We start from the raw sequence: 20000 nt of genomic DNA, 5'->3' as shown, positions 1-20000 counted from the left end.
TTTTTTATTGATTTTCCCTCTTTTCTTTTCAGTTTTTCTTGATTTTCATTTTCATTTTCTTTTCAGTTTTTCTTGATTTTCTCTTTCTTTTTCTTTTCAGTTTATCCTGTATTGTTGTTTTTCCTCCTTCATCTTCTTGGTTTTCCTTTTTTTGTTTTGTTTTGTTTCTTCTACTTTTCTTTTCCTTCTCCTTCTTCTCTCTTCGTATTTCTTTCATTTACTGTTTATTTCTTTTTCTCTTTCATTCTAGGTCTTGTTTTTTTTCTTTTTGTCTTTCTTCTATTACTTTTTCTTCCCCTCTTGTTCTTCGTCTTTTATTTCTCCTTTATCTTTGTTCTTGCTTTTTCTCTATCGGTTCCCCATACTTCTACTTCGTATTTCTCTTTTTCATCGAAAAGTAGAAGTAAAGATACTAATAAATGTAAGAAGATGAAAAGGAGAAAGAGAAGTAAGAGCATGAAGTAGAGTGAACGTGGAAGAGGAAAGGTAATAGGAAATGGTGGTGTGGACAAGAACAAATAGACAAAGAGAATGAATGATATTAAAATGTCAATTCATTATTATTTACTATTTACCTTTTTTTTTTGTTATTTAACTATACCTATGCATTTATTTATGTATTCTGTTTGTTATTTACATTATTATAGTTTTTATCTATCAATTTATTATTTTTATGATTTTTTTCTCATCTGACCTAGATATAGACCAAAAGGTCTCCTGTCGGCATGCTCCGCCTTTGTAATCCTTTGTAAATACTATTGGCAGGAGGGGAAAGGTAAAGATGATGATGATGATATGGTTTAACGTCACACACTCCCCCCTATCAGGAGGCTAGGATGGTGCCCCTCACAGAGGGCTTTGTAGCGTGGAATTTAATGAACCATGCCCTTGGTTCAACTTCGCCGGTGGCAGGATTCGAACCGCCCTCACCTCGACCTTCGCCGCAAGTAACGACGTCCTAACACGCTCACTCAGCGAACTTACTAGTGGGGGAAAGGAAAATATAGAAAACAGAAGCAGAAGATAGGAGAGATAAGTAGGAGAAAAGGAGGAGTTGGGAAAGAGCTAAGGAGTAGGAGGAGAAGGAAGAGGAGTAGGAAGAGGAGGAGGAAGAGGAGAAAGAGGAGCAGGAGGAGGAGGAAGAAGAGGAGGAGGAGGAGGAGGAAGAGGAGGAGAAGGAGGAGGAAGAGGAGGAGGAAGAGGAGGAAGAGGAATGAGGAGGGATGAGGAGGAGGAGTAGGAGTAGAAGGCGTTAACGATGGAAGATGTGGAAAAATTAGCAAAATTGGAGGAAGATGATTATGATAAGTAAGAGCAAAGGGAGGAGGTATAAGAGGAGTCAGAATAAGAGTAGGATGATGATGATGATGATGAAAAGACGGAGGAGGGAGAGAAGGAAGAAAAAAATAAGGAGGACAAAAACAATTATGGAAAAGTAGTAGGAGTAAGTGTAGTGATTAAAGTAGGATAAGGAATTCGAAAATAAGTTGACAGAAAAGTAAGAAGAGAACAAATGGAATAAGAGGAAATAGAGGAGAAGTTGAAGAAATTGGAAGAGGAGATCAAAGAGAAAAAATGAGGAGGAAGAAGAGGAAAATGATAATGGTAGTTATGGTAATGATATTGATGATCATGAGCACGAGGAAAAAAGGGATAAGGAAAAGGAATAGGAGTTGGAGATGTTGAAGGAGTAAGAGAGAAAGGAGGAGAAAGGAGAATATGTGAAGAAATTGAGGTATGAAAAAGAAAGTTATGGTGATTAGGGTAATGACAATAATGTTTATGAGGAATAGGAGAAGTAGCAGGAGATAACATAAGTGATTGGGAGAAAAATAAAGAAAATAAAGAAAATGAGAAATAGTGAGGAAAGTAATAGGAAAAGTGAGGGAAGAGGGAGAAATGGATGGAGGTAATGGTGGCATGGAAAATTGAGGAGAATAAGGAATATTAGGAGCAGGAGGAATAGCAGGATAAGGCAGAGTAAGAAGAATAAGGAGAATAAGGAGGATAAGGAGAATAAGGAGAATAAGGAGAATAAGGAGAATAAGGAGAATAAGGAGAATAAGGAGAATAAGGAGAATAAGGAGAATAAGGAAAATAAGGAGAATAAGGAGAATAAGGAGAATAAGGAAAATAGGGAGAATAAGGAGAATAAGGAGAATAAGGAAAATAAGGAGAATAAGGAGGATAAGGAGAATAAGGAAGTAGGAGGAATAGCAGGAGAAGGCAGAATAGCAAGTAGATGAGAAACAAGAAGAGCAGGACGAGAGGGAGGAAAAGAGAGAAGCTAGAGAGCAAACAAAGAGGAAGAAGATAAAAAGAGAGCAAGATAATTGGGAAGAGATGAGAAAGGAAGAGCAAAGGTAAAAGGAAAAGGAAGAGAAAGATTAAGAAGATTAGGATGAGGGAAAGGCAAATGAAAAGAAAGAGAAAGAAGAGGAGGAAGGGGGAGATAAACAAGGAGAGAAAGGGGAAGGGAGACCAGAAAAGAAAAACGAAAAAGAGAGGAAGAGGAGGATAGAGCAGAATTGAAAGAAGGAAATGGAGAGGAAGAGGAGAAAGATGAAGAGTAAGAGTAGATGGATACGTAGGTTTATAACAGAAAAGAGGAAGAGGAAAATGAAATGAGGAAGAGGAGAAGGTGGAAAGAGAAGATGAGAAACAGTAAGTGTTTGGAAGAGGAATAGTAATATATGGAGAAGCAAAATGAAAGAAAGAGACTGGATAGTAAAGAAAATAAGTATTAGAAAATAAGAAGGAAATTAATAAATCCTGGTGAAAGTAACCATTTAATAAAGGAAGGAAAGGAATGATTATGAGGAGTGAAAAGAAAGATGAGGTAGCGCAGGAGGAATTGAAGGAGGAGGAAAGTAGAAACAAGGAAGAAGAGAGAAAGAAGGATGTGTGAAGGAGAATAAGATGGATAATTATCAGAAGGATAATAGTGGAAGCAAATAGAGGCCATGGCCAAGTTAAAGGAACGAGAGAATAAGAGACGAGAACACGGAATTAATAGCTGACATCACACACATGCTGACAGGTGGTCGGAGCCGGACCCTCTGTTTAGTTGATCTAATCGTACGTGCAGTGAAATTCGGTTAATTCATCTAACCATGACATGGGAATTCCAAAGACGGAAAGGCTGACGCGTGGAGGTCCCGATGTGGCTTGTAGCTAGACCAAAGGAGTCTTCATCAGCGATATTACAGTCCGTGTGTTATTACACTGTTATAACTATTCGTAAATTGTTATAACAGATCTTTGTTGTATTATTGTGCGTTGCCATTATTTGGGCAGAAATGTCGTGTCACTGGGGTCATCTAGTAGGAACAAATCCTTGTGGACACAGAAGGGAATTCTTTCGCGCTAATATCAACCGTGCATATACATAATGTGAAAGACTTCTAGAATAGATGTCTATAAACTGGTATTTGTATACTAATACTACTTCTTCTCGCGCGAAGTAGTGCCAGGAAAATGTGGCTCCATATTCAGAAAAGACGAGGCACCGTTCTTGGTATACAACCTTTCAAAAGCAAACAAGCAAACAAGCGAACAAGTAACCACAGCTTCGGCCACTTCCTTTCTAAAACGCACATCCTCACATATCTTTTCCTCTTCTCGACCTGCAACCAAAGGACGGGTCCATCGCAGCTATGAGCCACCTATAAGAAAACAATGGGGTTATCCGAGCAGGAAACACAACCCTATCTGGGCTGTTAGCCAGAATCGATCCTTTCGTCACCAATATCAGTTACATGCCTGGATAAGCCTGGGCAGCCCGTGACTTGTTTGTAATATCGAGACTCGATAATCAAGGTCTAAGCAAAGAAATGCGGTTCACCTAAGGCCACATTCATCAGAACAGTCTTTTCTTTCCTAAGAGACGCATATTGCATGACTTCTCTAAAGATTAAGCAAAGAAATGCGGTTTGCCTAAGGCCACATTCATCAGAACAGTTTTTTTTCTTTCCTAAGAGACGCATATTGCATAATTTCCCCTAAAAATTATGCAAATAAAAGGAGTTTGCCTTAGGCCACATTAGAAAAGTTAATCTTCTTTCATACTGTACGATTTCCCCAAAATGTATATATCTTGGTTTCTCAAGGATAAGTAGAGAAAGATTAGTAAAAGAGGTATGAAATGCAGAGATGGAAGGAGTGATCATGAGGGGGAGGGGACCAAGGATGAGGTGGATGGATGGGGTAAAAGGAGCATTGGGAAAGAGGGGAATGTCTGTTGAGGAAGGAAGAGAGAAGACAAGATAGGGGTGAGTGGAGAACGGTTTTGTATGGATGACGCTGTGTTGTATGGAGAGGAATGGGGGGATGGTGGAGGGGGATGGAGGGGGGGGAGTATGTGTGAATGATATTTTGACGCAGCCCGAAGGACTTTCTCCCGTCTTCTCTTTTTATATGTGAGGGAACGGAGAAGGTGGGGGACACCGATTAAAGGAAGTAGCCTTGCTGTGGATGTGCTGAGTCTTGGTACATTGCTTCTGAACCAGGGCAGTGAGCGAGATGCAAGGATGACCCGTCATCCAGGAGGAGCCAAGAAAAGAGGGAGGGAGGGGTGATGAATGGGAGTAGAGAATGTGGGGATGAAATGGGTGGGAGTGGATTTGTGCCTTTGTCTTTGGCCTCCACCCTTGTAAGGAGGAAAAAGCCGTTGGTATAATGTATGTATATGTATGTATATATGTATGTATGTATGTATGTATGTATGTATGTATGTATGTATGTATGTATGTTTGTATGTATGTATGTTTGTATGTATGTATGTATGTATGTATGTATGTATGTATGTATGTATGTATGTATGTATGTATGTACGTACGTACGTCAAAATATGACAAAGAGCGCTACATCGTTTTTATAGGTAATTATATTCGTTGTATAAAAGATAGCTAAATTTGATGTTGTAATGCTACAAGTATTTTATAGTGGTTAATGTCGTGTGGTTTTATTTGCGCTCTGTGGTTCTCATAAAATTTGAATAAAATATAAGCTTTAGAAAAGCAAAAATTACCTGAACCATCCTTTATTTTCCATCAATTATTTCTTTTATTCATTCATTATACGGCAAGGGAAAATGTTTATAACGCTAATAATTCATATCTAAGACTTGATAGTTGGGGTTCAATTTTTCTCTTTTCTTTATTTCTAAGTGTAAGAAATATCATTCTAATATTATCAATTTCCTTTGAAATTTTAATTACCTAGTATGAAGTCACTTCACTTTCAAATTCCACTCATGCAAGAAAAATGTATTTTGACTTTCTATGTGACTTTAATATTATGCCCTTTTTTCTAATATTTAGTATAAGCATTCTAGCAATTTGTTTGTGCTTTTTATGAACATCTTCAACAAACAAGACTAACTGATTTCAGAGCATCCTTAAAGTCAGGATTGTATGTCTTAATACTTCTTAAGTCGTTTAGTAAGGAAGGTCTTCTTATGTATCTAATATCACCTGAGTTCATGATACCTATCCACTAATAACGTCTAAACATGTTCTTTTTAGAGAAGTTAGCTCGTTATTTTCCTCGTTTTGCTACGAAGCTTCCTTTTTACAGCTTAAAGGAGTTAAAGTACAACTACTTGTTTGTTTAAATGTTTTGCTTGTTTCTTATATAATTATAGATATATATAATTTTAATTATCCATATATTCAAATATTCATTCAACACGTAGTACCATCCAGCTGGATGGGAGTTGAAGGGCACGAGAGCGATGGATGGAATGGGTTAAAGAAGGAACGCGGAATGATGCGAGGTATAAATTGTTGATTTCCTGACCATGTATGTACACTCTGAACAAGCTCTGTTATGAGCGAACCGTCAGTAATTAAGACTTCAACAATTCTCGGTGCTTATCTCACCATCCTACCAACGATTACAAAAGAAGAGCATGCCGGCAGGAGACCTTTTGGTCCATAACTAGGTCCCGGAAAATACAACTAGGTAAATACATAAACATAGCCACAGATTATATTTAGGTTGCGTCTCCAACCTAAATAAAATAAATTGGTACCAAACAGAATTGAGAATACTAAACTCATGTAGCTACAAAAATATTAACCCAGTCAATACAGCGACAACTTATATAAATCTTATTCTGGCAAGCAATCTATGACTTTATTCAGTCATAAAGTATTCTAGGCTATGCAAGAATGATACTATCTCATTATAATTGCCACGAGAATATAACTTATATATTCTCTTCTGGCAGACGGCAAACAATTTTATTCACCCAGGTGGGAGCTTCAGCGTACTGATGGTTTTAGCTCGGTAGTCGGGACTGCCAGGTTCCTAATCCAAATAGTTATCATACACCTTCCCTCGTTTGCTATCTTGACTGTGATTGGTGCAGACTATTTGTCGAGGGATCAGCCCTCCCACCGTGGGAGTGAAGTTAAAAAAAGAAAAAGAAAAAAAAAATCCATAGAATTTCATTCGGCAAAAATCTTGGTTGGTGGAACATAAATCCTCGACCGGTAAGGATTACCTTCTTCGTCTTAAGCCACACTTTCTTCTCGAAAATATTAAAAGTCCGTCGTCTATGGACGGGATCAAACACGGTGTTGTAAGGCGAGCCCCCACCTTTATCATCATTAATGTAATTAAGAAGATCATTCTTAATCAGTGCAGAAGCGACAGATCTGATTACGCGGAAAGTCTTTTGCAGACGGCTGTACTTCATTACCCTAACTACTGAAACTTCTCATAATTAAACTCCTGCCCCTCTCTACCAAAAGCAGTCAACCTGCTTTATTTTTCACTCGCGGTAATTGCCACTAATTGCGCTCCCTTTTATTATAATGATAGTAACGGGTTACCAGAAGCAATCCTAGCTATTGCTATAAACACCTACCGATATATATATATATATATATATATATATATATATATATATATATATATATATATATATATATATATATATATATATATATGTATATATATTCTTTTTATGTTTACTGTCGTACCGTTGAGTTTCTTATACATTCTGTAATGGTAATCTTTCTTCTTCTTCTTCTTCTTCTTCTTCTTTTTCTTCTTCTTCTTTTTCTTTTTCTTTTTTCTTTTTCTTTTTCTTTCTTCTTCTTCTTCTTCTTCTTCTTCTTCTTCTTCTTCTTCTTCTTCTTCTTCTTCTTCTTCTTCTTCTTCTTCTTCCTCTTCTTCTTTCTTTATTTTTTCTTTTTCTTTTTCTTCTTCTTCATCTTATTATTTTTTTCTTTTCTTTTTTCTTCATCTTATTTATTTTTTTATTCTTCTTCATCTTTTTCTCCTTTTTTTATTTTTTTTTATTTTTCTTCTTGTTCTTCCTCTTTTTTAACTTAGATTCTGCTTTTGTCTCGAAATTTTCAGTTCAATTTGGGGGAAAAGCGTCCTCAAGTTGAATTAATCTGTCTGTTATTATCTACAACAAAAAGTTCACGAGACATCAAGTCACTGAAACTGTTGAACAGGTGGAAAATCATTAAAAAAAAATCTCGTAAAAAAGTACTTTCCTTTGGCACGAATGTTAAAGGGATACATATCAACCATGACCTCATTCTGACCAGTAAGATAAATACATAAATAAACAAATAGTATAAAAATCAAATAAACATATAATTGATAAATCAAGAGTAAATGAGATGGATAAAATTGTCTTACACCCCTGCACATTTCTCTCAAGCAGCAACAATGTGTTGATTTTTTTTATTTTCATGCTCGATCATTCTTGCAGTGAAAGAGTAAGCTGTGTGTCTTAGCTAGTAATCATGCATTTCAATCTAACTCTTTGTTTCTAAGCCACAAAACACCTATATACATTAATTTTACTTTTTTCCTTATTTTATTTGCAACAAAAATCATTTCATAAACGAACATAAGCCCTTCCTTGCAGTGATGATCAATCAAACCAGAGCCCGTCTTTCTTTGAGTAAGTGAAAACAGTATGTTTTTTTCCAAAGCAACGAGGTTAAAATGTAATAAAATACTACAAGTTAAAATCCGGAGGTTCTTAACTATGAATCGTAACCTTCGCTCCGTGTGCTTGGGCAGCGTCTATAAATGACATTCACAGTTACAGTTGTGGGAAAATATTTTCAAAGGTCTGAATATATCTACTACGTACTACGCATGGTATTATCCTCACTTTAATGGATATGAAATCTTACGATCATATCTCCCCGGTCTTCAGTTAAAACTAAATCATGTACTCAAAGTAAAGGTGACTTTTCACTTTTTCTCTTCTCCTGAAACTATCCATTCCTTCTTGGTTTAATTCAGATTTACAATAAGGAATCCTAAATAAAACTTGAAATCGTTGTCATCAACTGTAATGATACTACAATCGTGCAGTATTGAATTATCATAAGTAAACGTAAGTTATGTTAACCCACAACCTAATTTCTAGATATCAAGTAATGTGTGTACTAATGATATAATATGGCTCGAAGTGTTATCATTGCAAACTGCTAAGTAGTTACTGTCACTCGAGATGTTGAAATGCGGCAGCTGCTAAATTATATCATTCACCCAAGGAAATAAACTCATGATTCTAAGTTGACGGAAGCTCTCTTTTGATCAGTGATTCATTCCTAAATTCAACGAAAAAGTTTGGTACTATTGAGCACAAATGTATTCCATTGCCTTTGCTATGGGGCCCTGATCCACGATAACCGATGGCCTTGAAGCGCGTCATTTGCATAACATCCAAATCAACGTGCTGAACTTACCACTTGTCTTAGTATATCGTCAGGCACGTTCCGGGCATTGTTGCACAGATGGCGCGCAGAGGAATGGCTGAAGATGACGGGCGCCTTCGAAGTGGCCAAGGCGTCTCGCATCGTCTGAGTCGAGACGTGAGAAAGATCGACCATCATCCCCAGACGGTTCATCTCCAGCACCACTTTCTGAAAGGATAATCGAACAAGAACGGTTACATATGAGGACAGAGGCACGGGAAAGGACGTGAGTGGGGTGCAGTAGCGTTATTGGAGTGACTGAGTTAGTCCTCTGTGGAAAGAATAGGAGTAGGGAGGATAGAACAAAGCTGATGGAAATTGAGTGAGAAGGCGGAAGAAGGGTTTGGGAATGATTTGAAGATACGGCGTAGACAAAAAATAAAATGAGATATTATACGAAAATATACAAACGGACGCTACAACAACTTAGCACAAACCTAAACATTAATGTGTTTAAGCTGTGCTTGATAAACGCTAGAAAAAAATGAAAAATATAGTAAGAAGGAAACAAGAAAGAAAATATGAATGAAAATGTAAGCAAAATATTTTTTGAATGCATGAATTTATAATAAGAATATGAATGAAAATAAGAATATAAAGATTAGATTTTTTATTGCATGAAAATTAGGAATTGAGAGATTACTTTTCAAACTGCTTATAGATAAATATACTTATATCTTATACAATTAATTTATTCTCAGTGTCCTTATCTTCCTTTATCGTTTATCTTTTCATTAATGAACTTACTTATTCAAACGCTATTTTCTATTCTTTACATAATTATTCTATTACTTGCTTGTTTGATGTGGGCTTTCTGTTTGTTTGTTTATGTTTCATATCGCCTCATTAGTGCTGGAGGGAGGGGCTATTGTCGAAGTATACTTGTATTCATATTCTTTCGGTGATTATTGTCTTCCATCTTTGAAGACGATATCATACGGAACATGAAGCGTCATAAAATGATTAATGAAATATTGGAAAAAGGAACATATGATGAGAAAGAGTAGATGTTAGAAGTGAACTAAATTAATTTCTAATTGAAAAATAACTCGTCAATTACAGAAGAATAATGAGTAATTACATTCCTAAAATCTGACTACGTGAAACACAATCACTCAACACTCAATGTTATCAATACACTTCTTTATGTTCACACGTAAGCATAGAAGGTTCCATTATCTTCAATAAGAGAATGTTTGATTAGAAAAATACCTTTATTTGATTTGTCGTAAGCAAGATGCTGTAATGACTGTCATTTATCTTATATACTTTGTTTATTTGTTGGTTATTATTACTCTGCTTATTATTGGCTTGATTTTAATTTATTATTATTTATCTGTCAATTTATCATAATTTACTATTTACCTGTTTGTTTATTATTCAACTATACCTATGCATTTATCAATTTCTTCTATCATTTGTATTATAGCTTTTATTTATTTTTGTTTACTTATCATTATTATATTTTTTTCGCATCCGACCTAGTTATGGACCAAAAGGGCTCCTGTTGGCGTGCTCCGCCTTTGTAATTCTTTGTAAGAAAAAAAAAAAAAAAAGAATCTCCTGTCCCACGTTCCGCCCCATTTAATCACCTTTTTATGACATGCAAAGGAACATAAACAGTGATATTATTGTATTCCGCCACGGATTGTTGAAAGGAAAGGGAAAGGCAGAATCACTGAGATGGCAAAAGAGATTCAAGAATTTTTATGAAAGTAGCAGCTGCCGACAAGACTGGCGAGTTAAATACCATATGAGAACGGAGCCTTTATTTATACGACGTTTCGCTTATTACAGCTTTTTCAAGTACTTGAAAAAGCGACAATAAGCGAAACGTCGTATAAATAAAGGCTCCGTCCTCATATGGTGTTTAAATCGTCAGATTTAAGAATGGAAGCAAAAGGAAAAATATCAAAGCCAAAACATGACTAAGGGTTTCTCTCTAATTGAAAAATAGTATGCAATCACAAAAATGTATAAATATATATATATTTCATTTCCGATTAGACAACTTTATGGATGGGGATGACAGGTGGTGATGGATACGGAGCTGCCTAGTGTAGGCCTTATGGTCTCTTGCAGTCTCCTTCATTCTTATGTTCTTATGTGATTTCATTAAACCCCTTAAACTGATGACAACCTGAACATTTTCCAATCCGTACTCCATAAAAGCCTAATACCCCATTGTAATACATTAAAAATGTTCAATAACAGCCTGAACACTTTCCAGTCAGTACTCCGTAAAATCCTAATACCACATTGTAATACCTTTTAAAAAAGAAAGAAAACTATTCAATAACAGCCTGAACATTTCCAGTCAATACTCCATAAAAACCTAACACCCCATTGTAATACATTTAAAAAAATATTCAATAACAGCCTGAACATGTTCAGTAAGTATTCGATAAAAACCTAATACCCCACTGTAATACATTTAAGAAATATTGAATAACAGTCTGAATATTTCCAATAAGTACTCCATAAAAACCTAATACCCCATTGTAATACATTTAAAAAATATTCAATTACAGCCTGAACATTTCCAGTAATTACTCTATAAAAACCTAATACCCCATTGTAATACATTTAAAAAAGTATTCAATAACAGCCTGAACATTTCCAATAAGTACTCCATAAAAACCTAATACCCCATTGTAATACATTTAAAAAAGTATTCAATAACAGCCTGAACATTTCCATTAAATACTCTATAAAAACCTAATGCCCCATTGTAATATATTTAGAAATAGTATTCAATAATAGCCTGAACATTTCCAGTCAATACTCCATAAAACCCTAATACCCCATTATAATACAATCTAAAAAAGAAAGAAATATCTAATAACAGCCTGAACATTTCCAGTAAGTACTCCATAAAAGCCTAATACTCCGTTGTAATTCAATGTGAAAAAGAAATAACAAATATTCAATAACAGCCTGAACATTTCTAGTCAGTACACCATAAAAGCCTAATACCCCATTGTAATACATTTTAAAAAAGAAAGAAAGAAATACTCAATAACAGCCTGGACATTTACAGTCAGTACTCCATAAAACCCTAATACCCCAATGTAACACAATTTAAAAAAGAAAGAAAGAAATATTCAATAATCTGATACCCTCTGGGTAATAAAATAGCTATAACCAGATAGTGATGACACATGCCGGAGACTTCGATAGAACGAGACGAAGAGGAGGAGAAAGACAATCAGCAAAAGACGATATGGAAATGAGAACCGAATCGTAAAGTGCTGCAGGGAATCAGTGATGGCTTCACTCTCCTCATGGAGAAGGGAAGGCACAGTAAGAAAGAAGAGGAGACGTGGGATGGAAAGATAACACACTCACAGATGAAAAAGGTAACTGATAGAAGGAGGAGAATGAAGGAAATATTGCACCGTGTCGAGTAAAAGCTATCTATCTATCTGTCTATATACCAAGAGCTTTTTACCCCTTAAAAGGGAGGTAGCAAAGTCAAAGACACGTACCTACCCACACCCATTTCACAAACACACACACACACACACACACACACACACACACACACACACACACACACACACACACACACACACACACACACACACACACACACACACACACACACACACACACACACACACACACACACACACACACACACACACACACACACACACACACACACACACACACACACACACACACACACACACACACACACTCACATACTAACTTCTTAGCTTCTTGTGGATGACGGGTCATCCCTGTATCCGTTTACTACCCTGGATCAGAAGCAATGTAGCAAAACAAAGTCCATCCCCATCATGCATGAGGGTAAAAACAAAATTATATAAAGAAGTAAAAATAAATCACCAGAATAATACAATGAGCATATCCAACATCTTGTAAATAGGTGATGATGATTATAGTACACTTCGTTAAGATCCCTACGTTATCAAAGGAAGATCATAATTTACTTTGAAATAACAAAGCTAGTAATAGATGCTCATATAGTCTTTACAATAAAACCACGAAAAACAAATCAATAGACATCACTTGAAATTTATTAGAATGTTTCTTTGTTATGCATACAAACACACAATACGTGTAAACACATCAGTGCACATACGTACACACGCATATATATATATATATATATAATTTATATATATATATCACAACAAAGATATGTCGTAGCACATATGTAAAATAATACTGATGACCCACTTTCGGAGAAGAATAAGCGAAGATATAGAGATCTGTATATTTCGATCACTTACTGTGATCCTCTTCGGCAGATATAAGTTACAAAGTACAGAACAATGTGTATTTATAGTAAAGAAGTGAGGTAGCATGAGGGGACGAGGCTCAGGTCAACACGCCCGGCACGCATGCTCGCATCTTGGTGGCTCAGGTCACATGACCGGCGTTACATGGGCCTTGTTGATTTTTGTCCACCGTTAATGTTGATGGTAACATTTTATTTATGGCAAAAGAAGAAATACAGTCTGGTGACCATTGACCATGGGAAATGTTATAATTTGGGAAATTATTTATTAAGGAGGATTCTACTATTTTTCTTCTGAAACTACATTTGGATTTATAAATTATTTCAGCATCGTCCCAATTTATTCGGTGGTTTTTATTAGCGGCGTGCTGAAATACTGCGGAATTTTCCTGTCCGTATTTAACAGAGTTCTTGTGCTCCTTAACCCTGGTATTGAGATCTCGACCCGTCTGTCCCCAATATACATCATTGCAATCTAAACAAGGTAATTTATAAACTCCAGGGGTTGTATTACTCTTGGATCTGTGATGTATATTGACAACTTTACTGAACAAATTATTAGGATAATGGAAGATAAAATTTACCTTTTCCTTTGGTAACATGTGAGACAATTCATGGATTGATTTGTTAAAAGGCAATTTTATGCTTCTATTATCCCAATGATGATTCATGGCGGAATGGGAATCTGTTTTGTGAAAACTAATTTTGGCCTTGCTGAGAGCTTTTTGTAAAAACCACGGCGGGTATCCTAATTTTGTTAGTTGATTTTTCACTGAATTTAGTTCCAAATCTAAGTATTGGGAGCTACAAATTCTCAAAGCCCGTAAGAATAGGCCTGAAGCTACACTATATTTTATTTTGTCAGGATGGTGGCTAAAGAAATGTAGGTAGCTCCCTGTGTGGGTGGGCTTCCTATAAACTGTGAAGGACAGTGACTCCGCATTTCTTATTATTAATATATCTAGAAAAGGTAATTTGTGATCTAATTCCCATTCCACCTTGAATTTAATATTGTTCGTTAGGTGATTGAGCTGGTTGTGAAATTCTTGGAATGATCCCCAATCATCATCCCAAACCGTAAAGATATCATCTACATATCTATGCCAAAACATGGCGGGTGGTTTAATTTTCGGTAATAGCACTGATTCAAAATATTCCATATATAAGTTGGCTAGAACTGGCGAGAGATTAGAGCCCATGGAACATCCGAATTTCTGTTTATAATAAAGATCTTTAAATGAAAAAACATTGGTGTTGACGCAAAGTTGTGTTAAACTTAATATTTTATCTAGTGGCAGTGGTAGCTGGTTCTGGTATGGTTGTAATTTTACTTTCAAAAACTCTAAGACTACCGTTACATCAATTTGGGTGAATAGCGAAACTACATCTAGACTTAGTAATTTTCTACTACTAGGTAGGTTGTGACTTTTGATCTTTCTTATGAAGTCTTCTGAGTGTTTTATGTGAGACTCTGAGAAACAACCTACATACGGTGATAGTATTTGTGTGAGCCATTTTGAGGTCTTATGTGTACAAGAATTCCTATTTGATATGATGGGTCTGAGGGGAATGCCGTCTTTGTGCAATTTTGGAAGACCATAAGAATTGGGCAACTGAGGATTAATGACCTTCAGTTTTTGGAACGTGTCTTTGTCTAAAATTTTAATGTCGTGTTTGTTAAATTCTGAGGCAGTGCTTTTTAGAGGATTTTTTGATAGTTGTTCATATGTGTTTTTATCTTGTAATAGATCATGAACTTTGTTTTCATATTCTAAGTTATTAAGAATAACTAATTTCCCTCCCTTATCTGCCCTGGATATGATGACATCCTTACGATTTGTGAGATTTTCTACAGCCAGTTTGTATCGGTTTGGTAATCCACAGTCATTTTTAAAACAATCCAAAATACCTTGCGTGAGAATACCTTTTAAACAATGTAGGTCTTTATCATAATTATTTGAAGCCAAGAACTTGTCAAATTCTACGATATAGTCTAATGCGTGGTTTCTAGTTGGGTGCATAGCAAAATTAACTCCTAGTCCCAACACTTCTAACTCATTACGAGAGAGAGTGATATCAGATAAATTTACTACATTTTCAGTCAATGAAAACTTGGACCACACACTGTTGTTACATAACCTAATTAGTTTCTTATTAAGAATTTCTAAATGTTTATCACTAACATGGGAAGCTTTGCTAATAGCTGATCTAGAAAGTAAATGGTAAGTATACTCATTGGAGCTCATAATCTTGAGGTGTCTTGTTGCAGATCTGACTTGTAGGTAGGCTGCATCACTTTCAAGGGAAGCGAGTTTGATACGTTCCTGTAAGAAGTCCCTGATGTAGGTGGGAAAACTGTATCCCAAACTCTTGTGTTTGAGAAACCCGAAGGACTTAGGACACACTTGTTCTTCTAAGCACTTGGATAAAAACAGACGTTGGTTCTTCCTTTTCTTGCTGGCTATGAGGGAAGTTTCCAACCGGCGGTAGGCCTTCTTTACCCCTTCTTGTAGTAGAGAAAGACGAAGTGGCGGAGAGAGTTCCATCGTGGGTGTAATTCACAACAAAGATATGTCGTAGCACATATGTAAAATAATACTGATGACCCACTTTCGGAGAAGAATAAGCGAAGATATAGAGATCTGTATATTTCGATCACTTACTGTGATCCTCTTCGGCAGATATAAGTTACAAAGTACAGAACAATGTGTATTTATAGTAAAGAAGTGAGGTAGCATGAGGGGACGAGGCTCAGGTCAACACGCCCGGCACGCATGCTAGCATCTTGGTGGCTCAGGTCACATGACCGGCGTTACATGGGCCTTGTTGATTTTTGTCCACCGTTAATGTTGATGGTAACATTTTATTTATGGCAAAAGAAGAAATACAGTCTGGTGACCATTGACCATGGGAAATGTTATAATTTGGGAAATTATTTATTAAGGAGGATTCTACTATTTTTCTTCTGAAACTACATTTGGATTTATAAATTATTTCAGCATCGTCCCAATTTATTCGGTGGTTTTTATTAGCGGCGTGCTGAAATACTGCGGAATTTTCCTGTCCGTATTTAACAGAGTTCTTGTGCTCCTTAACCCTGGTATTGAGATCTCGACCCGTCTGTCCCCAATATACATCATTGCAATCTAAACAAGGTAATTTATAAACTCCAGGGGTTGTATTACTCTTGGATCTGTGATGTATATTGACAACTTTACTGAACAAATTATTAGGATAATGGAAGATAAAATTTACCTTTTCCTTTGGTAACATGTGAGACAATTCATGGATTGATTTGTTAAAAGGCAATTTTATGCTTCTATTATCCCAATGATGATTCATGGCGGAATGGGAATCTGTTTTGTGAAAACTAATTTTGGCCTTGCTGAGAGCTTTTTGTAAAAACCACGGCGGGTATCCTAATTTTGTTAGTTGATTTTTCACTGAATTTAGTTCCAAATCTAAGTATTGGGAGCTACAAATTCTCAAAGCCCGTAAGAATAGGCCTGAAGCTACACTATATTTTATTTTGTCAGGATGGTGGCTAAAGAAATGTAGGTAGCTCCCTGTGTGGGTGGGCTTCCTATAAACTGTGAAGGACAGTGACTCCGCATTTCTTATTATTAATATATCTAGAAAAGGTAATTTGTGATCTAATTCCCATTCCACCTTGAATTTAATATTGTTCGTTAGGTGATTGAGCTGGTTGTGAAATTCTTGGAATGATCCCCAATCATCATCCCAAACCGTAAAGATATCATCTACATATCTATGCCAAAACATGGCGGGTGGTTTAATTTTCGGTAATAGCACTGATTCAAAATATTCCATATATAAGTTGGCTAGAACTGGCGAGAGATTAGAGCCCATGGAACATCCGAATTTCTGTTTATAATAAAGATCTTTAAATGAAAAAACATTGGTGTTGACGCAAAGTTGTGTTAAACTTAATATTTTATCTAGTGGCAGTGGTAGCTGGTTCTGGTATGGTTGTAATTTTACTTTCAAAAACTCTAAGACTACCGTTACATCAATTTGGGTGAATAGCGAAACTACATCTAGACTTAGTAATTTTCTACTACTAGGTAGGTTGTGACTTTTGATCTTTCTTATGAAGTCTTCTGAGTGTTTTATGTGAGACTCTGAGAAACAACCTACATACGGTGATAGTATTTGTGTGAGCCATTTTGAGGTCTTATGTGTACAAGAATTCCTATTTGATATGATGGGTCTGAGGGGAATGCCGTCTTTGTGCAATTTTGGAAGACCGTAAAAGTTGGGCAACTGGGGATTAATGACTTTCAGTTTTTGGAACGTGTCTTTGCCTAAGATTTTGATGGCATGTTTGTTAAATTCTGAAGCAGTGCTTTTTAGAGGATTTTTTGATAGTTGTTCATATGTGTTTTTATCTTGTAATAGATCATGAACTTTGTTTTCATATTCTAAGTTATTAAGAATAACTAATTTCCCTCCCTTATCTGCCCTGGATATGATGACATCCTTACGATTTGTGAGATTTTCTACAGCCAGTTTGTATCGCTTTGGTAATCCACAGTCATTTTTAAAACAATCCAAAATACCAGTGCTATTACCGAAAATTAAACCACCCGCCATGTTTTGGCATAGATATGTAGATGATATCTTTACGGTTTGGGATGATGATTGGGGATCATTCCAAGAATTTCACAACCAGCTCAATCACCTAACGAACAATATTAAATTCAAGGTGGAATGGGAATTAGATCACAAATTACCTTTTCTAGATATATTAATAATAAGAAATGCGGAGTCACTGTCCTTCACAGTTTATAGGAAGCCCACCCACACAGGGAGCTACCTACATTTCTTTAGCCACCATCCTGACAAAATAAAATATAGTGTAGCTTCAGGCCTATTCTTACGGGCTTTGAGAATTTGTAGCTCCCAATACTTAGATTTGGAACTAAATTCAGTGAAAAATCAACTAACAAAATTAGGATACCCGCCGTGGTTTTTACAAAAAGCTCTCAGCAAGGCCAAAATTAGTTTTCACAAAACAGATTCCCATTCCGCCATGAATCATCATTGGGATAATAGAAGCATAAAATTGCCTTTTAACAAATCAATCCATGAATTGTCTCACATGTTACCAAAGGAAAAGGTAAATTTTATCTTCCATTATCCTAATAATTTGTTCAGTAAAGTTGTCAATATACATCACAGATCCAAGAGTAATACAACCCCTGGAGTTTATAAATTACCTTGTTTAGATTGCAATGATGTATATTGGGGACAGACGGGTCGAGATCTCAATACCAGGGTTAAGGAGCACAAGAACTCTGTTAAATACGGACAGGAAAATTCCGCAGTATTTCAGCACGCCGCTAATAAAAACCACCGAATAAATTGGGACGATGCTGAAATAATTTATAAATCCAAATGTAGTTTCAGAAGAAAAATAGTAGAATCCTCCTTAATAAATAATTTCCCAAATTATAACATTTCCCATGGTCAATGGTCACCAGACTGTATTTCTTCTTTTGCCATAAATAAAATGTTACCATCAACATTAACGGTGGACAAAAATCAACAAGGCCCATGTAACGCCGGTCATGTGACCTGAGCCACCAAGATGCGAGCATGCGTGCCGGGCGTGTTGACCTGAGCCTCGTCCCCTCATGCTACCTCACTTCTTTACTATAAATACACATTGTTCTGTACTTTGTAACTTATATCTGCCGAAGAGGATCACAGTAAGTGATCGAAATATACAGATCTCTATATCTTCGCTTATTCTTCTCCGAAAGTGGGTCATCAGTATTATTTTACATATGTGCTACGACATATCTTTGTTGTGAATTACACCCACGATGGAACTCTCTCCGCCACTTCGTCTTTCTCTACTACAAGAAGGGGTAAAGAAGGCCTACCGCCGGTTGGAAACTTCCCTCATAGCCAGCAAGAAAAGGAAGAACCAACGTCTGTTTTTATCCAAGTGCTTAGAAGAACAAGTGTGTCCTAAGTCCTTCGGGTTTCTCAAACACAAGAGTTTGGGATACAGTTTTCCCACCTACATCAGGGACTTCTTACAGGAACGTATCAAACTCGCTTCCCTTGAAAGTGATGCAGCCTACCTACAAGTCAGATCTGCAACAAGACACCTCAAGATTATGAGCTCCAATGAGTATACTTACCATTTACTTTCTAGATCAGCTATTAGCAAAGCTTCCCATGTTAGTGATAAACATTTAGAAATTCTTAATAAGAAACTAATTAGGTTATGTAACAACAGTGTGTGGTCCAAGTTTTCATTGACTGAAAATGTAGTAAATTTATCTGATATCACTCTCTCTCGTAATGAGTTAGAAGTGTTGGGACTAGGAGTTAATTTTGCTATGCACCCAACTAGAAACCACGCATTAGACTATATCGTAGAATTTGACAAGTTCTTGGCTTCAAATAATTATGATAAAGACCTACATTGTTTAAAAGGTATTCTCACGCATGGTATTTTGGATTGTTTTAAAAATGACTGTGGATTACCAAAGCGATACAAACTGGCTGTAGAAAATCTCACAAATCGTAAGGATGTCATCATATCCAGGGCAGATAAGGGAGGGAAATTAGTTATTCTTAATAACTTAGAATATGAAAACAAAGTTCATGATCTATTACAAGATAAAAACACATATGAACAACTATCAAAAAATCCTCTAAAAAGCACTGCTTCAGAATTTAACAAACATGCCATCAAAATCTTAGGCAAAGACACGTTCCAAAAACTGAAAGTCATTAATCCCCAGTTGCCCAACTTTTACGGTCTTCCAAAATTGCACAAAGACGGCATTCCCCTCAGACCCATCATATCAAATAGGAATTCTTGTACACATAAGACCTCAAAATGGCTCACACAAATACTATCACCGTATGTAGGTTGTTTCTCAGAGTCTCACATAAAACACTCAGAAGACTTCATAAGAAAGATCAAAAGTCACAACCTACCTAGTAGTAGA

General features: G+C 36.2%; 1 protein-coding gene across 1 annotated transcript in view; it reads right to left on the bottom strand.

The window, feature by feature from the left end:
- LOC143032717 (dipeptidase 1-like) overlaps positions 1–20000 on the bottom strand; it is a 295882-nt gene that overhangs the window by 35850 nt on the left and 240032 nt on the right. The window contains exon 7 of the mRNA XM_076197632.1: positions 8730–8906. Within this exon, the coding sequence (XP_076053747.1) occupies positions 8730–8906 (177 nt within the window). The remainder of the gene's footprint in view (positions 1–8729; positions 8907–20000) is intronic.

Source organism: Oratosquilla oratoria, chromosome 14 (genome assembly GCF_046742065.1).
Source record: "Oratosquilla oratoria isolate Oo_2021 chromosome 14, ASM4674206v1, whole genome shotgun sequence".
NCBI lineage: Eukaryota > Metazoa > Arthropoda > Malacostraca > Stomatopoda > Squillidae > Oratosquilla > Oratosquilla oratoria.
The sequence above is the reverse complement of the archived record's forward strand: the minus strand, read 5'-3'. Positions and strand labels throughout refer to the sequence as shown.